At 48.2% G+C, this 25963-nt stretch overlaps 1 protein-coding gene across 1 annotated transcript in view; it reads right to left on the minus strand.

The window, feature by feature from the left end:
• The window catches only part of PAIP1 (poly(A) binding protein interacting protein 1), a 637739-nt gene that overhangs the window by 217635 nt on the left and 394141 nt on the right, over nt 1–25963 (minus strand). Inside the window, exon 8 of the mRNA XM_086960605.1 lies at nt 19152–19269. Within this exon, the coding sequence (XP_086816731.1) occupies nt 19152–19269 (118 nt within the window). The remainder of the gene's footprint in view (nt 1–19151; nt 19270–25963) is intronic.

Genomic DNA, 25963 nt, shown 5'->3' on the forward strand with positions numbered 1-25963 from the left:
AAGGTGTTCTCAGTTGGGCTGGGTTAAATACTGCCTCTTCCACACTTGGAACTCTGCAATGGAAATGAGTACCCCAATGGATTGGGAAGGATGCTAACATTGCCAGAACTTCTAAAGTCATGTTAGGTGTTTCCAGAGTCTTCATGTCCTTTTCCTATGCATAGTAGCGCAAGAATGCCCTGAGACCTACTGACACAATGGTCCAGACGGTGGCACTGGAGGCACTACTTGTTAATGAAAAGAAGTTGTAGCGGTGGAGGAGGCAGAGGAGTCTTCGCTGGATGAGGACGTGAAGGTTGTGGAAAAGGAATGAACAATCTGGAATGGTTACTGTATAAGAGGATATAGCGGTGGAGGAGGCAGAGGAGTCTTCGCTGGATGAGGACGTGAAGGCTGTGGAAAAGGAATGAACAATCTGGAATGGTTACTGTATAAGAGGATATGGGTGGTGAATATGCTCTAGAGTGTTTAGAGTCCTTGCCTTCATCCTTCTGAGCCACTTGCAGTTTATATAAAATAAAAATAAGTTTGTGTGCCTTGAAATCATAGTATCTCTAGAAGTCAAAATCTTCCTTGTTCTCTAAAGCCTTGACCTTTTTGACATTGTTGGCAACCCAGAGCTTAAAAGGGAACATTTTGGTGCTTTACCTTGCTTCAATGTAAACAAGGGAAGGCCTCCACCATTCTCGATGCCTTCTCTTCTAGGGGTAGGAGGCAAACTCCGCTCAGAGCGCAGAGTTCAGCAAAAAACTCTGCCTCTGTCGCGTCACAAAGTTTTAGGCACCCACCGACCAACAATTTTTAGCTTGTCAACCGTTTTCTCTTTCTATGCTGTCTCCGCTCTCAAACCGCAAGATCTCTATGGTGTTTTGTTTTAATTTTCATCCTAGTCACACCTACACGAGGCCAGACTAAAATGCACTCTAGGGAAGCAGGAGAGGGAGCGCGAGAGGGCAGCTGGGGCGGAGTGTCACTTCACCCTGCTATTGCTATCTCTTTGGGTGCTTTGTTGGATTGCTGCAGGCTCCTTGGGAGGCTTGAGACTGGCCACCCCGCCTTCCCCAGCCGTTCTAAGATGGTGACTGCTGAGGCAGCAGCGGAGTCGCAGGCGCCTGTGGAGGCAGTCAAGACACCTGCCGGTGCTCCTTCCTTGCCAGATTTCACGGTGGCCTGCTCATTCCTGGAGCGGTACGGGGCGCTGCTGGAGCTTTCTGAATTTACGTTCCTGTAGCTGGATGGAGTGTTGTGGGATACTAGCCTCATATTCAGGTATTTGAAGGGTTGTGGACAACCCGGTTAAAGCAGATGATGCATCTTTTAAATGCTAATCACAATTGGCCAGTTACTTCATGCACTGTTCGCAGCTACAGGTGCTGGACCTTCTGGGCTATCTTAACAGCCGGAGAGCTGCTGCAGTCACACAGAGTGCACACAGGAATCAGAGTCTTCTCTCTGAGGCAGCCTCTGTCTGCATTATTTTATTATTGATAGGAGTTTGGGTAAAGTACGGCACGGCCCCCCGGGCTAGGAGGCACACTCAAGTGGGTGCATGGCCAGAGATGGGATGAAGAAGCCCTGCGGGTGAGGGAGAGCCCCAGGTGTGAATGCGGAGACCCGGTGTTGGACAACATTTTCTTCATCAGGAGCTAAAAAGAGGCAGCATAATGTACATCAGAAACATTAGACTGGGAGCTCGAAAAATTGAAAAGAAGGCCTTGCACCATCACAAAATTCTGTGACGCATGTTTGCAAATGAATACTATAGAGTCCCTTTTACACTCATAGGTGACGAAGCACACAGGTAGACACTGAATCACAGACACAGACATCAGATAAGGGCAGCTGCACCCATCCTGTTTGAGGACTATCCTACCAGTTGCTTCTGTCCCTCTGTAATTTTGCCGCTAATGCTTCAAGGGTATACTATGTAGGATGGCAGCTCGCTGGCTAGTGCACCCTAGAGCGTGACCCAGGCAATTGTTTTTCCTTCACATTGTGTTTCATTTGTAGGCTGTGTGTTGTCCTAGGGTATTCCAACTGACCTTGGACAATACCAGCAAGGGAGAGACGTCAGCAGGCCCTGGACATAGGGCGGGTGGAACGAGCCAGCTTACATCATGCAGCGAGCTCCATTACTAGTAACATACTCTGCTTCCTTCCTCTTTCACAACATCGGTTATAACTGTGCATAGTGCATGCATGGGGCCCTTGAAAACAGTGCACACCAAAGAATGGATGTGACAAAGTTGAACCAGTGGAAAAAAGTTTTTCCAGTAACTCCACAAAATTCCACGGAGTGAAACTCCATGAGCTCCGCCTAGGCCTATTCTGTTCTTGGATTTTCTCTTTTGGGAATACTCCGAGAGAGGGATAGGAGTACTGATTAAGGGATGTCCCTCTCCTATATCTCCTGATCTTCCGCTTTATCCACACATGCACTCTTGCTACTTGAGCAATTCCTCTCTCCCATGAAGGTAAATCCTCTCACTGTACTTCAGGGTGTTCTTAGAAAAATGCCTGCAGTGCACACTCTTGTCAGGAATATGGGTTTCTGGAAGTTAAATAATACAGAGATAAGGAAGGTCTGTTTTTACCATGTTCCTGTCACATGCAGGACATTTGTCAAAACTGTATGCCATTTTTGAGGGGAAAAAAATATTTTTTGTCAGAAAAGGAATATGAAAAGTTCTAAACGTCAAAAGAGACAGAGCGAAGATATTTAAAAGACACTTCAAAGAAGACAATTTTTTATAAAAAAAAGCAGAGGTCAGCGCTGCAAGATCCTGTCACCGGGAGACGATAAAAACAGAACTAAGCCAACTGCTCAGTTCACGGCATAATGGGATACAGGAGGAAAACAGCCCTTAAAGGCAGAGCGTCACTCTTTACCGTAGCATAGCTGCAGCCCATATGGTTACATTGTCCTGATTCTTCCATCTTCATTCACATTACAAAAAAAAGTTGAGTTGTGTAAGAGGTTTTTTTAAAATGTTACCTAATTTTCTAGTGATCCCCTTTTAGGTACATTCAATTTTTTTTAAAGCAAATTAATGAAGTTGGTAATATAGTATGCTAAGTATTTCTTTCTGTTCTAGAATAGTAATTCTGGTCTTCTGAAATTGAGGCTAAGATTCAACAAAGAAATTTGGAAGAAGTGCTCTTGGATCTCCATGTGGGAGTATTCAGTGCTTAAGATTTTTGATGGAGAACCACTGCAACAAGAAGCAGACTGCAGAATGTCAGTGAATACATTAATCATGAACTTTTTAATGTAAATGTAAATGTAAATGTACATGTATTTATATAGCGCAAATTACCCACATCGCAGGCATTTAAGCGCTTGCTTAGGGAACCCGTCCTGGTATTCCCCTGTGAGATAACCCGGGCAGGGTATCCACAAGGTGAAAGCCAGGCATCCCGCCGCGAGGGGCCGTTGTGGAGATTAAGCAAGCTATTGCCCAGAGTCGCAGAGTGTGAACCCGTGAGTCGAGTAGGCACCGGAGCGAGAATTATCGAGTCCGTGGAATTATTGAGCCCAAGCCCCGTCGAGGCGGGAAATTGAACCCTGGTCCAGGGCCGATCTCAGCTTCCGGGTCTGCCGCCTCTAACCCCTGAGCCACACTTCTCCAATGGGAAGAGGAACTGTCCCAGTTCTACGGCTGTTTTGCCGATAACTGCTGTGGAAGAGGCTACCTGCTCAGAAGGATGGACCTGTGAGAAATCCATTTTAAGGAAGGTCCCCAGCTCACTAGTATCTCTCAATATTAATGTTGTCATCAGTCTATGGAGATAGGTCTCCCACCTAGCATTGTACAGATAGAACAATTGAAGCAGGTGTTCGCAATAAAAACTGGAGTCAAATAGGGCACCCATCTAATCAACCTTTGGGCACATGGCAGGGGAATGCTCATGGGATTATCCTAGAAAGAGGCCTGGACTTTCTCTCTAGCTATAGCAAGAGCATACTAAGTCTTTGGATCCAGAGGTGGTGGCCGAATATGTGGTGCCAGTACCCATATTGGTACTGTAGCAAGTAGCAGAGAAACAGAAGCAAAGCAGTTTTAAAACACCGCCAAAAGGGATTCACCACTGCCAAAGCAGAGACTCCTTACAGAGGCTCAATCGGGGACTCAAAGTATCCTTGGTGCTAGAAGTGAAGGAAGGAGGGACGCACAGAAGATCTGAACCATGGTCTAAGTAAAAGCTGCCACTTTCTGGAGTTAAGACGACATTAGTGCAAATTCCAGACACGGCTTCACTAACACTGGCACTGTCTCCAAAAGAAGTCTTTGAGGTTCAAGTCAGGGAATAGCACAACCAACTTTACGACCTCTCCCTCAAATGGGAGAGACATGTGGGGTAGGTCAACTTTTGTTTGGTATGCTTTTAGCGATGGGTTTGAAAGAATGTGTACTTCCTGATCGATAACTAAATTGTGGAAGGAGACTTGGCATGGTTTGCGCAATGAAGAGTTTGGATACCCTCTTCATGACTACTGGAAATGCAAAGCGTTACACTGATAGCAGGAACTGGAGTTGTGATTTTGATCTAAAGACAGCCAGACAAAGGCATTCAAGATCGCCATCTGTTTGCGACTGGAGCAACGTCTTTTGAAAACTGATTTTAGGGGGGCAACATTTAATTGAAAAGCAGAGTAAGAAAGATAATTGGTATACCTTGAAGGAAGAAGCTCCAGAGCTGCATCAAGTGGGTGGTAATAGAAGAACTGGCTCAAGATTGGAAGGTGGCATCTCATATGGCTGGGTCACGTCGCATGCAAAGGAGGGTCATGAGCTGTAGCTAGTACACTGCGGCACAACCTGTCAGCACTTAGGAGTTCTGGCAAAGTTTCAACGTCAATGTAAGGAGTTTGAGGATTGAAGTGTCCATCTGAACAAACAAATATTGTATGCTAGAACACATGAAGAAAATGAACTCTTATAATTGCCTCATAAAACAAAGTGAATTTCAGTGCGTATAACTCTGCTACTATTGCAGAAACTGTTGTGAGATATTGTTTTGTAAAACTGCCCTCTTATGTTGAAGGTAATTTATGCAAAGGAGAGCCAAGAAAAAGGAACAAACCTAGTCTGATGTATACAGAGCACAAAAAATAAATAATAGTTTAAGTAAATAAACTTTGTACCATTCATTAGGTTACTCCAATTAATAAAATGACAATGAGCTGCGCAATACCAAATATATAAAATCAATGGTCAAACACAATTAGTAATAGAAGGGATTATAAAGAAGGGAAACTGGAGGAGGAGCTACGACACCAACCAAGATGGCCGCATAGTCTCCCGGCTCCGCTGACCTCCGTCCTACGCTCTACTATCCTGTCACCTATCCTGATTTCCTGCCCCGGATCCGTGTGTGTGACCCGATTTGCACTTCGATGATGTGATCCCGGAGTTTCTCCGACATCGTGGAGCGGAGTAACGTCGAGGACCGATTTGAGGCCTAACACAGCAGAGAAGCCGGGGTCTCGAGTGCTGGCCTAGCCGGGTCCGAGTTGAACAACAACGGACTGTTGAATGCGGTTGGGTCCGGTCTCTGGAACATTCTGAATTTTGGGATTGTCCTGCTCCCATCTGCTGCCTGGTGTTCTATAGGAGGTGAGGTGACGAGTGACGCACAGTGCTGTGTTGCGGGAGTCCCGGTCCGGGGGACCGGCATTCATATCGCCGGTGCCCCTTGGGTTGGAATCTCCCTGCGCGCTACTGCACGCTAACAGTCTGTCCCTCATGGCTCATTCCTGCTCCGCCTAATCTTCCCCCGGAGAAGGCGCCTCTCCGTGGGGAACACCATGCCTGAGGAAGAATGGAGGCTGACGGAGCAGGCTCAAAGTGGCCCGTCATTGCGGACGGTGCTGGAGGCCCTTGTGGCACTACAGGAGATTGTTGAAGCCCAGACCTGCAGCCTGTTGTTGGCGGCGGATGGAATCATAGGACTGAGACCGGATCCTGCTTGACGCCCGAGACCCGGCGGCCAGCTCGCCTTTCGATTGACGCCCCGGTGGCGTACTTAGACCCGGCGCTGGAAGCTGTATTTGCCCCTATTGCAGTAGAGCTACCCCGAAAGTACTGTGTTTGGTGACTCATTTAATCCGTTGGAATCCCCGGTTTTGCAACTGTCGGAACATTTACATGCTGTCCCCACTTCGGATCCTTTTAATCGGTACTGTGAACTGTTTTGGACTGTGTCGACCCCCCTCCCAGTCGGTCTATCAAGATGGCGGATGGGATAAAGCCTGGCTTAGGGGAGGGGCATCGTTGGTACCAGCCGACTACTTTGGGACTTGCCGTTCTTTTTTCATCTGTGGACCCTTGTTCTGCCAACTTCTGTGTACCTTTTGACATTTTGAGGACGGGGCTTTCTTCCCCTGACGGACTCAGCAAATTTAATCGACGGGGCCAAGGCTGAGATTGTTGTCTGGGTTGTTCATTGTGGTACTATGGTTAACGGGATTGTTTTATTGAATTAACGGAGTCCGGGGCGGGGTTGGTTAGAACGAGGGCGAGAGACCGGGAGTGCGTTGAATATAGCCCTCCTCCATTTCCCCTCTTCGGGTGGGGTTTCATTTCTTTATCCTTTTTTTCCCTGTTCCTTCTATATTTCGGGTTTCGGTTCTTGGGCGACAGGCACGCTGCTAGGGGGGTAGGCCGTAGTCATCTGCAGGGGTGCAGGGTGGGGGGCGGAGAGTTTTGTTTTTCTTTGTTTCTATGGCCTTTTTTCTCTTTTTATCTTTCTTTGGCCTTTTCTTTTCTCTTTTTCCGGGTCAGTGTAGTGGGTTCATTGTTTGGTCCATCTCTGTTTTCACATCTGTGCCTCAACTCTCGCGATGTTTCGGGGCCACGGGGCGGGTATAAATGTTGCCGCGAACCGTAATAGTACGCTTGTTTACCCGGGTGTCGTCTGCTTTAACGCCACTGATTTACATGAAAACGACTTAACTGTGGACACATTGCTATTTCGCTCGCCCCTCCTTCATAGCTTGAGATAATGTATGGCATCTGATCCTTCTATTTTATATTATAAAATGAAACCTTTTGTATCCTGTTCTCAATTTGATATGTCTTCCAACCAGTGCGCATTGTGGATGTAGCGACTATGCTCCCCGGGAGGCTGGGTCTGAAGTTTTGATCGTAGTATTGTGTTGCAATTGTTTAGCGGCCAGCCCTGGGGGTTGTAGGCCCGTGTCTGTATATGGTTGAAAATGTCAAATAAAGGTTTAAAAAAAAAAAAGAAGTGAAACTGTTTCAGTGTGATTAGCGTTTGCTTTGTAGACTTTCTTGTAAATGTTATTTGCTGGAGAGGGATTCCCAATTCCTTTGTCAGACACAGTCAGAGTCTATTTATGATAAAGCAGAATGGGGATCCAAGGTGATAAATTAACAAGGGCTGGGGCCACACACTACTTCTGACAAGACAGTCCCAAGGCTCCTTCTCATTAAGGGAGTTACTGATTTTTTGTGAAGGCCAAAGGCTAATAATAATTTAATCGTAACAATTTTAAAGTCAATAACTTCTCAATAAAGGAGCCACAAATACATAATTGTGTCATTGAATATTAATAGAAATATATGGCAATGGGAGCCAAACAAAAATATTGTGGTCCCATTTAAAAAGAAAATAGAAGAAAACGAGTTACTTACCTGTAACATCAGTTATCCAGTATTGGTATCTTTCATAGATTCAAATGCCTGAATCATCCCCACCATCGAGGTGGGAGTCTCACAGTACAATAAAATATATATACACAATAGGCTACAATGGACTATAAAGTCACTACACTAGCCAATTCAATTCTCGCCCTTTTGTAAAAGGAACCACATTTGGAACCCAGCCGATCAGGTTCCAGTACCCCCTAGAACACTCCACGGAGAGGCAAGTCCCTCAGATTTACGTAGCACTAGTGACAGTAAGTAAAACATAGCAATAAGGAAAGCCTCTCCGGGGAGGAGGGTGGGTTGCATGTGAATCTATGAAAGATACCAATACTGGATAACTGAAGTTACAGGTAAGTAACTAGTTTTCTTATCCAGTATTGGGACATCTTTCATAGATTCACATGCCTGAATCAGAATAGCTAGCAGTATAAATCTTAGTCTCTTAGCGGATGGTGGGTACCATATAGACCACGATAGACACCTTGTGCAATATAATTATAAACATCCTTATAAAATATGCCACATCCTATGAGAGAGACATTAGAAACATTAACAAATAAAAGACAGTATTCAAAAGCATGAAACAAGATAGTCATCTCCAAAGAGGCTTACTTCATTTGAAAAGGGTGCGTAACACTGCTTGATAAACTGCTGACTCTGCTTCTGTAGCCAGATCTAGACAGTAATGCTGTGTGAATGTGTGCACATTCTTCCAGGTTGCAGTACAAAACATCTTCTCCAAAGGCACTCCGGCAAAAAGCGCTGCAGATGATGACACAGCCCTTGTGGAATGAGCTTTATGCTGCTTAGACAAAGGGCATCCAGCTTTAAAGTGGCAAAATTGAATCGCTGATGCAATCCATCTTGCAATTGTAGACTTCGTCACTGCTGTACTTGATTTTTTTGACCACCATAAGTTACAAACAATTGATCCGACTTCCGAATTGATACATTTCATGATTAGTAGAATTTAAGGCACCTCAATGTCCAAAGTGTGTAGGGCTTTCTCAGCCGGGGTAGACGGATTGGGAAAGAAGGTACGCAAAATAATGGTCTCATTAAGATGGAAAGAAGGAACCTTTGGAATGAATGTAGGATTCATTCTTAAGAGAACAAAGCCATTAGTGAAGCTTAGGTATTGTTGTTTGATAGTAAATGTTGACTCTCCTAACAGAGGTAAGCGCTAACAAAAGAGCAGTTTTCCAGGCGAGATATTTAAGCTCAGCTTTGTGCACAGGTTCGAATGGATGCTTCATGAGCTGAGATAGAACCATATTAAGCCTCCATTCAAGGGGGAAGAGCTCTGATGGGCGGAAAAGCCCTGAAAATACCTTTTAAAAATTGCTTGAACAAACTGTTGGAGCAGAGAGAAGAGCCGCCAGTAGAACGTCTGTAAATTGAGATTGCGGCCAGAGGCAGCTTAACAGATTCAAACATGATTCCGGACTTAGCGAATGGAAGAAGATAGGGGAGAACCTTCTTCGGAGAACAGTCCAGGGGATGTGTATCATTATCATGGCACCAAGAACAGAAACATTCCCATTTTAGAGAGTAGGTTTTTAGAGTAGAAGGAGCTCTTGCTTTTGCAAGTATATCCCTACAGCCTTTCGGTAAATCTAGCTCCTCAAATTCAGTGAGCTCAAAACCCAGGCATTAAGCTGCAGAGGGGCTGGCTGCGGGTGAAGAATCTGGCCCTTGCTCATTGTCAATAGAGTTGGAGACACTGGGAGACGAAATGGGCTGCATTCGGAGTGTAGGAGAAGCTCTGTGAACCAGTGCTGACGCGGCCACTGTGGAGCAATGAGAATCATTCGGCATGGTTCGAGTTTTAATTTCCTTAAAAACCTAGGGAGCAACGGAAAAAGCATAAAAGGTAAAGCGTAAGCGAAAATCCTTGTCCATCTCATCATGAAAGCGTTTCCCCAAGAGCCCTTCTCTGGATCCCAACTGGCATAGAATGGGCGTTTCCGATTTGTTTTGAAGTCAAAAAGATCCAAGTTGGGTCTGCCCCACATCTGAAAAATGTGTTCCACTACTGACTGTTCCAGTTCTCATTTGTGGCAAGAATTTGATGTTCTGCTCAAAGTGTCCGCCAGAGTGTTGCTTACTCATGGAAGATGTTCCACCTTTATGGTAATGCGATCAGAAAGAAGCTATTTCCATATTATCTGCGCTTCTTGAGATAGGATGTGAGAACGAGTACCCCCTTGCTTGTTTAGGTAATGCATGCAAGTGGTGTTGTTGGTTCTTATGAGAACTGAGGACCCTCTAAGTCTTGGGAGAAAAGACTGCAAAGCCAGAAATATTGCTCGAAGCGTTAGGAAGTTGATGTGCATTTTCGACAATGCTTTGGACCATTTTCCTCCTTTCCTTGGAGGTGCGCACCTCATCCTTCGAGAGAAGCGTCTGTGTTCAAAATGAATTCCGGTGTGGGAGAAAGAAAGGTAAGCCCGGTCGAGACATTGTTGGAGCGCTGCCACCAAAGCAGAGCTACCCGCATAGCTGGGGTTATCCTCAACAGGTCGTCTAACGACCCTGTTGCACAAGTTACTACTTGTGTAACGATATATCGGTAAGAGACATTAGTTAGTGATAGATTCCTTACCTTAGAATATCCCCAGGCGTCAGACTGGATCCGGAAATTTTTGCGTAGCAATACCCCTGCGCGTCGGTAGGCGTCGTCTACGGCTCCGCGTCCGTCATCGGCGTCGTTAGCACCGGAATGATGACGACTGAATACTTAGACGCCGCCCATGCGCGCTGACGTCAGTTCTGATACACAGCTTTTCCGCACCAGATACGCAGAGCCATGATAGAACCAACACTGGTGCCATGAAACTAGGGCCCTGAAAGGGGATGACCTTAACCCTAGATATCGGTTCGCAGAACAGGGATGATGGGTGGGTCGGTAAGGAATCTATCACTAACTAATGTCTCGTACAGATATATTGTTACACAAGTAGTAACTTGTGCATCTGAAAGAGACACGTTAGTGATAGATTCCTTACCTTAGAATAGATACCCCAGCAATACCAACCCCGGTGGTGGGTCTGCGAATCAATATCACAACAGAAAGTCCTGAAGGACGGAACGGCCAAAGAAGCCATCCCTCCGGACTTGACTGTCCAGGCAGTAGTGTCTTGCGAACGTGTGCAGCGAGGCCCACGTAGCTGCCTGGCAAATGTCCTGTAAGGGGACTCCTCGGCCCAAGGCAGTTGTAGTAGCAGTGGCTCGAGTGAAATGAGCCCGCAATCCAGCAGGGGGCTCCTTTTTGGCCATGGAATAGCATGCCTGAATACACAAGATGATCCACCGCGAAATGGTCCTCTTGTGTACCGCCTTTTCATTCTTTGCGCCCACGCAACCAACAAAGAGTGGGTCATCCACCCGGAACTGGCGTGTGCGATCTAGGTAATAAGAGAGCGCACGTTTTGGGTCCAGACGGTGGAGCCTCTCTTCCTCCTTCGAGGGATGCGGAGGCAGAAAGAAGGTGGGCAAGGTAATGTACTGCCCGATGTGGAAGGCCGTGACAACCTTGGGCAGAAAGGAAGGTCGTGTACGCAACACCACCTTGTCCGGATGAACAGAGAGGAAAGGTGGAGTAGAAGAAAGAGCCTGGAGCTCACTCACCCTCCTGGCAGAGCTGATGGCAACCAGGAAAGCCGTCTTTAGGGTGAGAAGACGGAGAGGACAGGTATGTAGCGGCTCAAAGGGAGCACACAAGATAAGTGAGAACAAGATTGAAGTCCCACTGGGGCATCACGAAGGGAACAGGAGGGAACATGTGTGTGATGCCCTTCAGAAATCTATTTACAACGGGGGACTTAAATAAGTAAGGCTGATCAGGTAGCCGTAAGAAGGCGGAACGAGCAGAAAGGTACGCCTTAAGATTCCCCAGAGCAGAGCCCTTCTGGACAAGGGAAAGAAGGAAGAGTAGAACCTCAGAAAGGGGTGCAGAGAGAGGGTCCACAGCCTTTGCTGTGCACCATGCCACAAATCTGTTCCACTTGCAGGCGTATACCGACTTTGTGGAGGGACGCCTGGCTGCCAGAATGATATCACAGACTTCGGGAGGCAAGTCAAATGGCCTCAACTGCCGCCGCTCAATCTCCAAGCTTGTAGGTGGAGACTGGACAGGTTTGGGTGCAGGACCGTCCCCTGCTGCTGTGACAGAACGTCCTCCCGAAGAGGCAGACGAATCGGGGATCGCCTGACATGCTGAGTAGCTCGGGATACCAGTATCTTCATGCCCAGTCCGGAGCCACAAGGATAACGTGGGCCCGGTCGCGTCTGATCTTCTTCAGCACTCTGGGCAGCAGTGGTATAGGCGGAAAGGCGTACAATAGACCGCAACTCCACTCGCAACGAAAAGCGTCTCAGAGAGAGTGCCGCCTTGGAAATTCCAACGTGCAGAACTGATGACATTGCGCGTTCTCTTCTGTGGCGAATAGATCTAACCAAGGCTCTCCCCATTGCTGAAAGAGGCCTTGCGCCACATCCGAGTTCAGATGCCATTCGTGATCCATCATGCACCGACGGCTGAGTTCGTCCGCCCTGGCATTCAGAGAGCCTGCCAGGTGTTGCACCACCAGGGTCACGCCCTGATGTTCCAGCCACTGCCAGAGGCGCAGAGCCTCCTGGCAAAGGGTCCACGACCCCACCCCACCCTGTTTGTTGCAGTACCACATGGCGGTGGTGTTGTCCGTGAACACCTGAACTACACTCCCCTGGACAGAGGGGAGGAATGCCTTCAGTGCCAGACGAATCGCCCGCAGCTCCAAAAGGTTGATATGAAGCCGGGAATCCGCCGGAGACCAGAGTCCTCTGATCTCCGCCTCTCCCATGTGGCCTCCCCAGCCCTGGAGGGACGCGTCCGTCACAACCACGTGCTCTGGGTGGGGTAGGGAGAGGGATCTGCCACTGACCCAGTCGCGTCCGTGAGCCACCACTGCAGTTGTCTCGCAGTGCCCTCCGAGATCAAGACTTGATCGGACAGGTTGCCCTGATGCTGAGCCCACTGAAACTTCAGGTCACACTGCAGAGCCCGCATTCGCCACCTGGCGTGATGCACAAGAAGGATGGAGGAGGCCATCAGCCCCAGAAGCCGCAGCGTCAACCTGACCGAGACTCGGGATAACGGCTAAAAGATGGGAATCAGAGCCTGTATATCCCGAACCCGCTGTTCGGGAGGGTAAACCCGAAACTGCGCGGAGTCGAGAACCGCTCCGATGAAGAGGAGCTTCTGAGAGGGACACAGGTGTGACTTCGGCACATTGATGGAGAACCCCAGCAAATGCAGGAGGTCGGCCGTAGTCTGGAGGTGGCTGACGACTGTCTGGGGCGAGCCTGCCTTCAACAACCAGTCGTCTAGGTAGGGGAAAACGGACACCCCTAACCTGCGCAGATGAGCTGCGACCACCGCCATCACCTTCGTGAACACCCGTGGGGCGCTGGTAAGGCCGAAGCGTCCTGCAGGTCCAACGCTACCAGCCAGTCTTCCGGGTCCAGGGCAGCTAAGACCTGAGCCAAAGTCAGCATCATGAACTTCTCCTTCCGGAGGAAGCTGTTGACGTTCCGCAAGTCCAAGATAGGGCGTAGGCCCCCTTTGCCCTTCTTGGGTACCAGAAAGTAGTGGGAGTAATATCCACACTCTACTTTTGGCCCAGAAACGCGCTCAATGGCCCCCTTGGCCAAGAGGGGCGTGACTTCCTCTTGCAGAAGTTGCAAGTGATCCCCCGACACGCGGTGGCATTGCGGTGGCATGGATGGAGGGGTCGCCTCGAAGGGGAGGGAGTAGCCCCTTCGCACGATCTGCAGCACCCACCTGTCCGATGTGATAGTGCGCCAGTTGGAGAGGTGATGGCGAACCCTGCCTCCCACAGGCGTCACAGGGGCCAGAAAACTCGGACTAGGAAGGTTTTGAGGCGGGCGCTGTGGAGGGAGGTGTGGACTGGCCACGCCGTTGTCCCCGATCGCCTCCACGCTTGTTTCCACGGCTGCCACTGCACTGTTGAACATTTTGCGGCACGTGGCTGGCAGCACATGTGGGGGCGCCCCTTCCGTGGCCACGAAAGGAGTGAAAGGCACCCGTTTGCTGGTGTGGGGCCGAGAGGCCCAAGGACTTGGCCGTAGCCCTGGAGTCCTTAAAACTTTCCAGCGCATGGTCTGCCTTGTCGCCGAAGAGGCGACAGCCATCGAACGGCGTGTCCAGAAGTGTGGCCTGGACATCGGCCGAGAAGTTGGCGGACCTCATCCAGGCGTGGCATTCGAACTGCCACCGTCATTGCCATTGCCCTGCCCAGTGAGTCCGTTGTATCCAGCCCACACCGGATGGAATAATGCGCTGCATCTCGGCCTCCGCAAGGGTTTGGGCGAGTTTAGCCCGGACCTCCTCCGGGCATTGTGGCAGCACCTCCGCAACCGTGTCCCACAGAGTGTGGGTGTAGCGGCCCAAGAGAAAGGCGGTATTTATAGACCGCAGCCCTAAGCTTACAGACGAGAACACCTTCTTCCCGAACTGTTCGTATCTCTTGGATTCCCGGGCAGGCGGGGCCAACGGGAATGCAGTCTGGGAATTGGAGGCCTGGATGACCAGGCTCTCGGGGGTGGGATGGGTGGACAAAAAGCATGGGTCGCCCGGGGCCGGGCGGTAGCGTCTTGCCACGTTTATCCACAGGCGGGCCTGTGGCGGGCTTGGACCAAGTGCCCACAAGAACGTCACATAAGGCCTCATTGAACGCAGCAGAGGCTCACTGGAGCTTGACTGCGGTTTGAGGAGCTCAGTGAGGAGGTTAGCCCTCACGGCCGCGACGGGGAGCTCAAGGTGTAAGGCCTTGGCTGCTTTCATCGACACTACACTATATGTAGACCCCCTCCTCCGAAGCCACAGTCGGAGGGGAGGCAAATCCAGTGTCTGGCGATGTGTTAAGACCACTGGCCTCCCCAAGCTCATATGTCCAGTCCTGTTGAGACTGACACTCCAGTGCCAGAGGGTCCTCAGACCCCTCCCAAACCTCCTAGTCACCTGTAAAACAGGATCAGAAGACGGGGCCTCCTCGTGGAAATAAAAATCTCCAAAGGCCGTCGGAAGAGGCGCCAGAGTTGGACCTTAGGGAACATTGGGGGACGGCGTCCACAGCGGGCGCCGGGGGAGACCACGTGGGGCCGGCGCCGGTGAGGTCGACCGGCGACGACCCTCGCAGACTCGAAGAAAAAGAATGATCAAAAACATCAAAAGTTTAGTCAAAAAATGACTTGGGGTAGAGCTTCTCCAGATCTGCGCTAGCTGGCACGGAAAAAAGAACTGACGTCAGCGCGCATGGGCGGCGTCTAAGTACACCGACGACGTCATTCCGGCGCTAACGACGCCGACGGCGCATACCGACGCGCAGGGGTATTGCTACGCAGATATTTCCGGATCTAGTCTGACACCTGGGGATATTCTAAGGTAAGGAATCTATCACTAACGTGTCTCTTTCAGATATTGGAAGCCATTGACGGTCTAGTTCTTCTTGGATAGGTCTCATTCTAAGATGGATGTGAGGAACCAGAAGGATTGCAGAGGACAACATCCAGAGGACGGATTTTATTTTCCTCACAGAAGCGAACTTTCTTTTTTGTAGGTCTGATGCTAGAGAAACCAGATGCGATTGTCTTTCTGTGGACAAGGATGCTTTGTCCTGGATAGTGCCCAAAACTGCCCCCAGAAACTGAATCCTTTGAGACTGAAGAATAACTGATTTTTGGGAGTCGATTGATAAGCCCAGAGATTGAAACATGCGAAGGCAGGTGTGCGTTGCTTCTGAAGCCTTTATTAGGAAATCGTCCAGATATAGGAAAAGCTGCAGCCCTGCAGCCTGAGATGAGCCGCAACCGGAGCAAGGCATTTTGTAAAAACTCTTGGAGCTGAACGCAGGCCAAAAGGAAGAACCCTGAACTGAAAATGCGCACCTGCCACAGTAAAACGGAGGAACCTTCGATGCTTGGGGTGGATCGGGATGTGGAAGTATGCATCCTGAAGATCTAATGTTGTCATGAAGTCTGCATGGTCTAGGGGCTGTAGAAACTCTTGAAGAGTAACCATGCGAAAGGATTTCTTTGACAGGTATTTGTTCAGCTTCCTCAAATCTAGGACTGGTCTCCATTCTCTCGACTTTTTCTTCATTTGAAAGAAACGGGAGTAAAAACCTCTTCTGGGAGTGAGGCACTTTTTCTATAGCTACTATTAGTAGCATACTTCTTACCTCTTTCCTGAGAAGAGCTAGATGTGGTGGATGCTTCTTTAAAGGTGGATGGGGAGGAGTGAGTTTTGCAAATTCTAAGGTGTGACCGAATTTGATTATTTCCAAGACCCACTTGTCAGAGGTCAGATTTTCCGATTGGCTGAAATGACAATAAATGTTCGGTGTCTTGGTGTTGAAGTGTGGCCGAACTGTTGCAGGTGTTGGGGAAATGTCACTGTTTCCTACCATTATCTCTACCCTGTTGGGTCTGTATCCTCCTGTTCTGTTGTCTGTAAGTGGCAGTAAGGGACGCTCTGTAAGATTGTTGTTGAGAACCATGTCTGCCCTGATTAAACTGGGGTTGGTACCTTTGGTAACCTCCACGAAAGGAGAAAGTCCCTCTGCCACGGGTGCCTCGAAAAGGAATCCACCTGTATTGCAGCGTACCCAGGGCCTTGGCAGTGTCGGTGTCTTTTTTAATGTCTTGCAGGGCATCATCAATATGCTTGCCAAAGAGTGAATCCCCTTCAAAAGGCATGCAGAGAATTTTGCTTTGAATCTCCGGGCGTAAAGTGGTAGATTTTCCTCAACCTTGGCGGCGTAGGACCGCCGCTCCAGCCAGTTGTCGGAATCCTAGGGAGGCTATATCCATGGAAATGTTGATAATTTCCGATGCTGCTCTTTCCCCCCTCAAGGCGAATCTTTCTCACCTCCTGTTTCCTATCCTCTGGCAAAAACTCAAGGTATGCAGCAATATCTGCCACATTTGGCGGTCATACCTCCCAAGGATTGCCAATGAGATAGCGGCACGAACTTAAGCACCTGCCATGGTGGTTAACCTCTTCCCTATGTTTTCAAGCTTCCAACCTTCCTTGTCAGGGGGACAGTGATCGGAGTCGATGGATTTCTCAACCTATGCTGAGCGGCCAGAGAGATGCTCGAGTCAGGCCTAGGATGACCGTATAGGCAAGCAGGGGCATCATCCGGTGCCTTATATTTCTTATCAATCCTGGGAAAGAATTGCCGGTATAGATGGAGGACTTTTCATAATCTTGACACCCTCTTCCCAGATATGGTTGATTATGGGAATGGCGCAGGACCGATTTCCTACTGTGATCCTTAAAATAATAGAGGAAGCAACCGGATTTGTTAACAGGCGTAGTTAGGTGAAAATATGTTGCTGCTCTTTCCAGGACTGCATGTTAAGCTCAGATGTCCTCAGGAGGGGAATCAACTGCCTGAGGAACTGGCCAAGATGATGTAGGGATTACGTAATTCATCCACGGTTGTTGGCGATTTAGGGAGTTCGCCCTCTTCCGCGTGAGTTTCCTCGTCATAATCTTGAACCACTTGATCTTGTGGTATAGGTACAATACTTTGAGAGCCAGCAGCCAGGGCAGATTAACTTGAAGTATTCAAGACAGGTGGAGTTGAAAACGTTCTTTGAACAGGGTCAGCCGCAATCGGAAAACGAGTATGCATAGCTGCTAAGTCCTCTACCAACGCTACGGGCATCTGCACTACAGGTTCCTGATGAGGTATTAAAACTTGAGACCTTTGCACTGTTTTTTTTCTTTAAACATGTTTTATTAAGTTTCATATATTACGCCATTACAGACAGTCCTACAACCCTGAGGCCTTTGCACTATTTGATAAGTCTCATAATACTCTTCTTCTTCATCATCCTCCTTGTATTCAACATGAAGCTGCGAGGGGTTGCGTGCAGGGCTGAACAGCCCATCATCCTCTCTTCCCAAAAATGGCTTGGAGGCAATGGAGAAATTTATGAAGGGTCGTGGTAGTAGCCTCTCACAGACGGGAGCACAGACGCTAATTTTGATGTCAAAATAGGGGTTACTTGCAGTGAAGCAGGCATTTTCTGTATAATCGTCGACGAGATGATCATGAAAGGGCACACAGGTACAGCTGAAGCTGTAACTAATGATGTTGTTGACATGAGACCAGTCGTCGACGATGTCGTCGAAGTGGAGGTCGTCGTTGAGGGTGGAAGCATCGACGAGCAGAGAACCTTCGTCGATGGTGGGAGCATCGACCAGAATGGGGCCATCGTTGATGGTGCCATCGACAGAGGCAATTTAGTCTTCGTCCTGGAAGGAATAGATCTTACCGGTTCTTCCGTCGACGGAGACAGCGTCGACGAACGCTGAGGTGGTTTTGTCGTCGACGGGGTCTTTTTTGACGATGACAATGACCTGAGAGACTCTGACTGAGTTTTGGACTGTTTCAATACTGTTTTCAATGACAATTTTGATCTTTCCACAGTTTTTTCCTCAGAAGAGAAATAAAGCTTCTATTTTTAGAGGAAGAGTGGCCAGTCTCCTGGTGAGACATTTTTGATGATTTGCCAGCTCTTTCAAGTGGATCTTCAGATCTATCTCTCTTCTTAGATGGAAGGTTTTCAATATCTTCTTTTGACACCACTTCAGCTCTCACCTTCAACTTTTCCAGCCAGATCAATAACCTGCTCTCTCTATCCTTTAGGGTCTTTGAGGAAAAGGTTCTACAAATCCTGTAGTCCTTGACCTTATGAGAAGGATACAAACAGTATATGCATTCCCTATGGGGATCCTCAAAATGCAGTCTCTTTTTCCCACAGGAACCACAAATAAAGAAAATTCCTTTCTTTGAAGATTCAGACATCCTGTACTCACAGTCTTCAGTAAACTTTGAGTAAAAAACTGAGTAAAAAACTGAGCAGAGCTCAGGGAGACTCTCTGTCACACGACCAGCGGTAAAAAATCTTAGGGACTTGCCTCTCTGTGGAGTGTTATAGAGGGTGCTGGAGCCCGATTGGCTTGGTTCCAAATGTGGTTCTTTTTACAAAAGGATGAGGATAGGCAAGTGTAGTGACATTATGGTCCATTGTAGCCTATTGCATGATATTTTACTACTATTGTATATTTATTTTATTGTACCGTGAGACTCCAACCTCGACGGTGGGGATGATTCAGGCATGTGAATCTATGTGAGATACCACAATACTGGATAAAGATAGTTTCCTTTGTGCCACCTACATTACAGAAAGTATTCAGATTGAGGGTGTTAAACTAATAACAGAAGCTAGGTGACCAGGAAATCAAAATAAACTACAAAACTGATTTCTAATTATATTTTTTTAATGTATTTACTGAAAAATGTTCATTCTTTTACTAGAGCGTGCAACTAGTTCTGCATGAGCATCACTGAATGACAGTAACATACATAATACATTCTACATGACTAAATACAAGCATACCATAAAATAGTTGGGGTCATTGTCTGGTGTTGCTTCGCTGTATGTGGAGGTTGCATGAACTCTTCCCCAATTACTGGACCGCAGCTCCACTAACTTCAAAAGCATTTGTTTTACATCTCTGCAGTAAAAAAAGGGTTCATTATTGTAAACCTTAAGAATACACAGCTCACAAATCGCTATCCTTTAGATGCACACAAGCTGAAATGAGAGTAAGTACAACTTGATGTTGGAATAACACTACAAATGGCTACCAAAATGTGAGTACAACATACAGAAAGTTACCACAGGCACCGGAGTACTGTAACTTTTTGAATTTCACGTGACATCAACCAAAATACAAATGTTCAGCAAAATTAAGAGAATGACAACAACGTAGGCTAAACATGCCTATAGTTTGCTTGATATAAAATTACGAGCCGAAATATTTAGATCTAAAAGAAAAATAATTACCAAACTGTGCTTTCATGATAAATAGCACATGAAGGGGAGTAGGGAGTGCGAAATCTAGACCGTAATGGCTCCAAAGGTATACCACTGTTGGTTAGGACAACTAGTGGACGTGATGAGACATTGGTGACGGTCAGGGCAAGGGTAGGCCAGTCCATGCTCAGAATCTCAATGAAGAGTATGGGATAAAGATACTAAATTTGGTCATTCACTCATTCGATGGGCAAGGAGAGGAGCAATAATATTTTAGACATACCTTGGGCTAGAGTTTTGACCTTGCATGTACTGGGTTCTGAGTGACATCAAATGGACAATGAGAGCAAAGCTTGAGTTGTGTATGATGTTCCCTTATAGGTTATGTTACATATGGCTCCCAAAATCAGCAGACTGGAATTCCTTTACAACGTAGCAACATTGGTTAAAACGTTCTTTTACCCACTGGCACTACGTTATAGCAGTAAATTACTGGATTTAGAATCCAGTTGTTTCCACTAACGACCCTATACGAGATCCATACATAACATTTTCTCAGACAGCGATTAGCATGAATACCTGGAAACTAAATCAAGTAATTCACTCCTACAACGTGGAAACGGTACATAACAAAACTTGTTACCCACTATTGCTACATCATAGAGGAATTCCATACTGCTCTGACAGGGCTCTCTAAGAGCACGTCAGGTATGTGAAGCAAACAAATCACCCACTGGCTTCGCTAAGGGAGGTTAATAATTTGTTACGTTCCCAATGTTGAAGCTGGTAATAGTCCTTGCTAGATGAAGTAAAGAGTACAATGGTGCAAAAAGGCTACAAATGTAAAACTACAGAGTGCAGTGGGGGAAATCAGTGGTGCAAGTAAGTTCCAAAAACTGCATTAATCGAAGCTAGCATTTGAACAGATATGAGTCAGGCTCATGTGCCAAAACAACCAACAAAACAAACCCCTAGATTTCTTTTGTGGCCTAATATCAAAAAGCTGACAAGTATCCAAATACCTGCAACCATGTTCGACTAGAGTTTAAGAAGTCAATATCAGTAGAAAGAGTAAGTCAGAAAAAAGAACTAGTGATGCAGCTATCTGTGGGAATTAAAAACATGTAAGTGGGAGGAAGTCTTTAAGGCCAGATGAAAGTAGAACATTTTCCTACAACCAAAACTCTGAATAAAACAATCAATGTACAATTCGAGAAATGTCTTTTCATGGTCTCAGATGAATTTCCAATTTGACATGCTCAATACCAATAATTTGTTTCTTTTATGGGGTCATTGGGCTTGGTTACTAAACCAAGCAAAAACATATATAGTGGTCTGCAAACCGTGACAATATTAGATGAGTGGTATATTTCTTAAAGACCATATGTGGCACAGACAAGGATTTTTCTGACTGGGAGGGTAGACATGGACCTTAAGGGCAATTGGGGACCCTACACTGCTTGTGTGTGTCGGAAATATTTAAGCTCAGTGGGACATATCTTTAATTTGGCCAAAAGCATTCGGAAAAACCTGTTGCCCCCCTTTTGAAGATTTACAAGAGTAAGTGTTTCCCAGTTCTTCACATTGCTCATCTATCTGGGGATACTCTAATACAAGCTTTCTAAATGGTGAGCAAAACAGGGTGCTTACGCAAATTCTGGGTGTTCGTCCAGCCTGCGCTACTTTTATTACGCACCAGGAGCTGGTAATGAAATATGTGGTGGATTTTATCAAGTTGGCCCCCCTGCTTCTGTGGTGCTCGATATGGGTCAAATCTACATGCCTCACTTAATAAGGAGATTATTGAGGATTGTATGTTGCAAGAGAGCACCCTGAAAATACCTTGGTTCATCTATGTTAAGGCAGAACTGGTGAAGCTGGGAATGCCAACCCTTTTTAATAACCCAAGTTCTATAACTAACTCCGACTAGACCTTGGTTACATCTGCTTTCAAGTCTAGTATGAAAGCCAGTAGGGAGGAATCAGAAATAAGAAAACCAACTCAGGAGTAGGATGAAAAGACAATTAATGTTGATCTGCTGGCGCTGCTATATACTTGTAACCACCACTCTTGACAATGCTGCATTCGGCTGCTCTTTTTACCAAGAACTAACACCTGACCTATAGATGCCACATTGAAAGGTAACACACCTTCCAAATGATTTTTACCAGTCAACTGTAAATACAAAGAATTTTATTCTAAAGAACCAGGAGCATTAAACTTAGGAAACATGCCAAGGCCACTTGAATTCTGCAAGTCTTCCAACAGTGATGTATCAGGATCTAATGGTGGAAGCCAATTATCAGTCTCACTGTAATCATCATCATTCTCTAAAGAAAAATGCGACTTCAGAAAAGGATCAGTATCCGAGCTATATTAATCAATCCTTCTCTTCACAGACGGCTTAAGTACAGCATGAAAATAAGACCCCTTCAGATAAGTATATCTTCTTTCTGGCAGTGAGAGTGACTCAGATTTACAAAGTAAAGTCAGAGCCAGACCCATCACTTAAATTGGTGCTGAAGGCAATGGGGAAAAGGAGTCTTTGTAATTGGCATCTCCTCCTTAAGCATCATAATCTAATATATGGGTGGGGTAGTTACAAATACTTTAGCAGCCAGCACAGGAGCATCAATGGGGGCCTTGCCAAAAGTCTCTAGCATAGCATGCTTAAAAATGGTGGTATGGAGGGGTCCCTAGCTTTTGATTGATCTGGCCTTCAAATACTTGAGCTAAATACGGCACATATTAAAATGGTAACCAGTTGTGTTAAAGGAGCACTCTCACCAGTCAAAACAAAAGGTAGATTTAAAAGACTAGCTGACCCTAAAATTATATGAGTAACTTCTCCAAAATACGCTGACGCAGAGGATGAGAAGAACAAGATACATACCGTACATAACACTCTATGGACTCTAATTCCAGATGAACAAGTTACTTACCTTCGGTAACGATATATCTGTAAGAAACATTAGTTAGTGTTAGATTCCTTACCTTAGAATATCCCCAGGCGTCAGTCTGGATCCGGAAACTTTTGCGTAGCAGTACCCTTGCGCGTCGGTAGGCGTCGTCTGCAGGCGTCTCCTGCGGCTCCGCGTCCGTCGTCGGCGTCGTGCGCCGTGATGACGTCGCTGGAGTATATAGACGCCGCCTCCGCGCGCTGACGTCAGTTCTTTGTACACAGCTTTTCCGCGCCAGAAGACGCAGAGCCATGAGGAACCAACACTGGTGCCATTTGAAACTAGGGCCCTGAAAGGGATGTCCTTAACCCTAGGTATCAGTTCGCAGAACGGGGAGGATGGGTGGGTTCGGTAAGGAATCTAACACTAACTAATGTTTCTTACAGATATATCGTTACCGAAGGTAAGTAACTTGTTCATCTGAAAGAAACACGTTAGTGTTAGATTCCTTACCTTAGAATAGATACCCCAGCAATACCAACCCCGGTGGTGGGTCTGCGAACCAATACATTCCTACACCAGAAAGTCCTGGAGGACAGAACGGCTAAAGAAGCCATCCCTCCGGACTTGACTGTCCAGGCAGTAGTGCCTCGCAAAGGTGTGCAGCGAGGCCCACGTAGCCGCTTGGCAAATGTCCTGCAAGGGGACTCCCCGGCCCAGGGCAGAAGTAGCCGCCGTGGCCCGAGTGGAATGGGCCCTCAGCCCAACAGGAGGCTCCTTCCAAGCCAAAGAGTAGCACGCTTTGATGCAGAGAACGACCCACCGCGAGATGGTCCGTTTATGTACCGCCCGTCCCTTCTTCGCACCCACGTAGCCAACAAACAGTTGGTCATCCACCCGGAACTGGCGTGTGCGATCCATGTAAAATTAAAGCGCACGTTTTGGGTCCAGACGATGGAGCCGCTCTTCATCCTTTGAAGGATGCGGAGGCGGGAAGAAGGAAGGGAGGGTGATGGACTGCCCGATATGGAAAGCAGAAACTACTTTGGGCAGAAAAGAAGGTCTAGTCCTCAGAACCACCTTGTCAGGATGGATGGACAAGAAAGGAAGTTTGACAGAAAGAGCCTGGAGCTCACTCACCCTCCTGGCAGAGGTGATGGCAACCAGGAAAGCCGTCTTTAAAGTTAGGAGACGGAGAGGGCAAGAATGAAGGGGCTCAAAGGGAGCACACATTAAAAAGGTCAGAACCAGGTTCAAGTCCCACTGAGGCATCACAAACGGAACAGGGGGATACATGTGTGTGATGCCCTTCAAGAATCTCGTTACAATCGGGGACTTGAACAAAGAAGGCTGATCAGGAAGCCTAAGAAAGGCTGAAAGGGCAGAAAGGTAGCCCTTGATAGTGCCCAGAGCAGAGCCCTGCTGGGCAAGAGAGAGAAAGAACAGAAGAACCTCGGAGAGAGGGGCAGAAAGAGGATCCACAGCCTTTGCTGTGCACCATGCCACAAACTTGTTCCACCGACAGGCGTATACCGATTTCGTGGAGGGACGCCTGGCTGCCAGAATTACATTACAGACTTCAGGAGGCAAGTCAAATGGCCTCAACTGCCGCCGCTCAATCTCCAAGCATGGAGGTGGAGACTGGACAGGTTCGGGTGGAGGACCGTCCCCTGTTGCTGCGACAGAAGGTCCTCCTGAAGAGGCAGGCGGATCGGGGGACCGACTGACATGCTGAGTAGCTCGGGATACCAGTACCTTCGAGCCCAGTCCAGAGCCACAAGGATAACTTGGGCCCGGTCGCGCCTGATCTTCTTCAGCACTCTGGGCAGAAGTGGTATAGGCGGAAAGGCGTATAACAGACCGCAACTCCACTCGCGCCGAAAGGCGTCGCCGTGCGAGTGCCGTCTTGGAAACTCCAACGCGCAGAACTGATGACATTGCGCATTCTCTTCTGTGGCGAATAGATCTAACCAAGGCTCTCCCCATTTCCGAAAGAGGCCTTGCGCCACGTCCGAGTTCAGACACCATTCGTGATCCATCGAGCACCGACGGCTGAGTTCGTCCGCCCTGGCGTTCAGAGAACCTGCCAGGTGTTGAACCGTCAGAGTCACGCCCTGACGTTCCAGCCACTGCCAGAGGCGCAGAGCCTCCTGGCAAAGGGTCCACGACCCCACCCCGCCTTGTTTGTTGCAGTACCACATGGCGGTGGTGTTGTCCGTGAACACCTGCACTACACTCCCGTTGACAAAGGGGAGGAATGCCTTCAGTGCTAGACGAATCGCCCGTAGCTCCAACAGGTTGATATGGAGCCGGGACTCCGCCGGAGACCAGATGCCTCTGATCTCCGCCTCTCCCAAGTGGCCTCCCCAGCCCTGGAGGGACGCGTCCGTCACGACAACGTGCTCCGGTTGGGGAAGGGAGAGGGACTTGCCCCTGACCCAATCGCGGTCCGTAAGCCACCACTGCAGTTGTCTCGCAGTGCCCTCCGAGATCAAGACGTGGTCGGACAAGTTGCCCTGATGCTGGGCCCACTGAAACTTCAGGTCCCACTGCAGAGCCCGCATCCGCCACCGAGCGTGATGCACCAGAAGGATGCAGGAAGCCATCAGCCCCAGCAGCCGCAGCGTCAACCTGACCGAAACCCGGGATAGCGGCTGAAAGATGGGAATCAAAGCCTGAATATCCCGGATCCGCTGTTCCGGAGGATAAACCCGAAACTGCGCCGAGTCCAGAACCGCTCCGATGAAAAGGAGCTTTTGAGAGGGACACAGGTGTGATTTCGGCACATTGATGGAGAACCCCAGGTCGTGCAAGATGTCTGCCGTCATCTGAAGGTGGTGGACGACTGTCTGGGGCGAGCCCGCCTTCAACAACCAGTTGTCTAGGTAGGGGAAGACTGAAACCCCTAACCTGCGCAGATGGGCTGCGACCACCGCCAACACCTTTGTGAACACCCGTGGGGCGCTGGTAAGGCCGAAGGGGAGCACGATAAACTGAAAGTGCTCCTGGCCTACCGTGAACCGCAGGTAACGCCGGTGGGCCGGCAGGACGGGGATGTGAAAATACGCATCCTGCAAGTCCAACGCTACCATCCAGTCTTGCTGGTCTAGAGCAGCCAAGACCTGAGCCAATGTCAACATCTTGAACTTCTCCTTCCGGAGGAAGCCGTTGACGTTCCTTAGGTCCAAGATAGGACGTAGGCCCCCTTTGTCCTTCTTGGGTACCAGAAAGTAGTGGGAATAGCAACCACGTCCTACTTCTGGCCCAGGAACGCGCTCGATGGCCCCCTTGGCCAAGAGGGCCGTAACTTCCTCCTGCAGAAGTTGCAAGTGGTCCCCCGACACACGGTGGTTCTGCGGTGGCATGGCTGGAGGAGTGGTCTCGAAGGGGAGGGAGTAGCCCCTTCGGACGATTTGCAGCACCCACCTGTCCGATGTGATCGTGCGCCAGCGGGCGTGGTGATGGCGAACCCTGCCACCCACTGGCGTCAC

This window comes from Lissotriton vulgaris, chromosome 3_1 (genome assembly GCF_964263255.1).
Source record: "Lissotriton vulgaris chromosome 3_1, aLisVul1.2, whole genome shotgun sequence".
Classification (NCBI taxonomy): Eukaryota; Metazoa; Chordata; class Amphibia; order Caudata; family Salamandridae; genus Lissotriton; species Lissotriton vulgaris.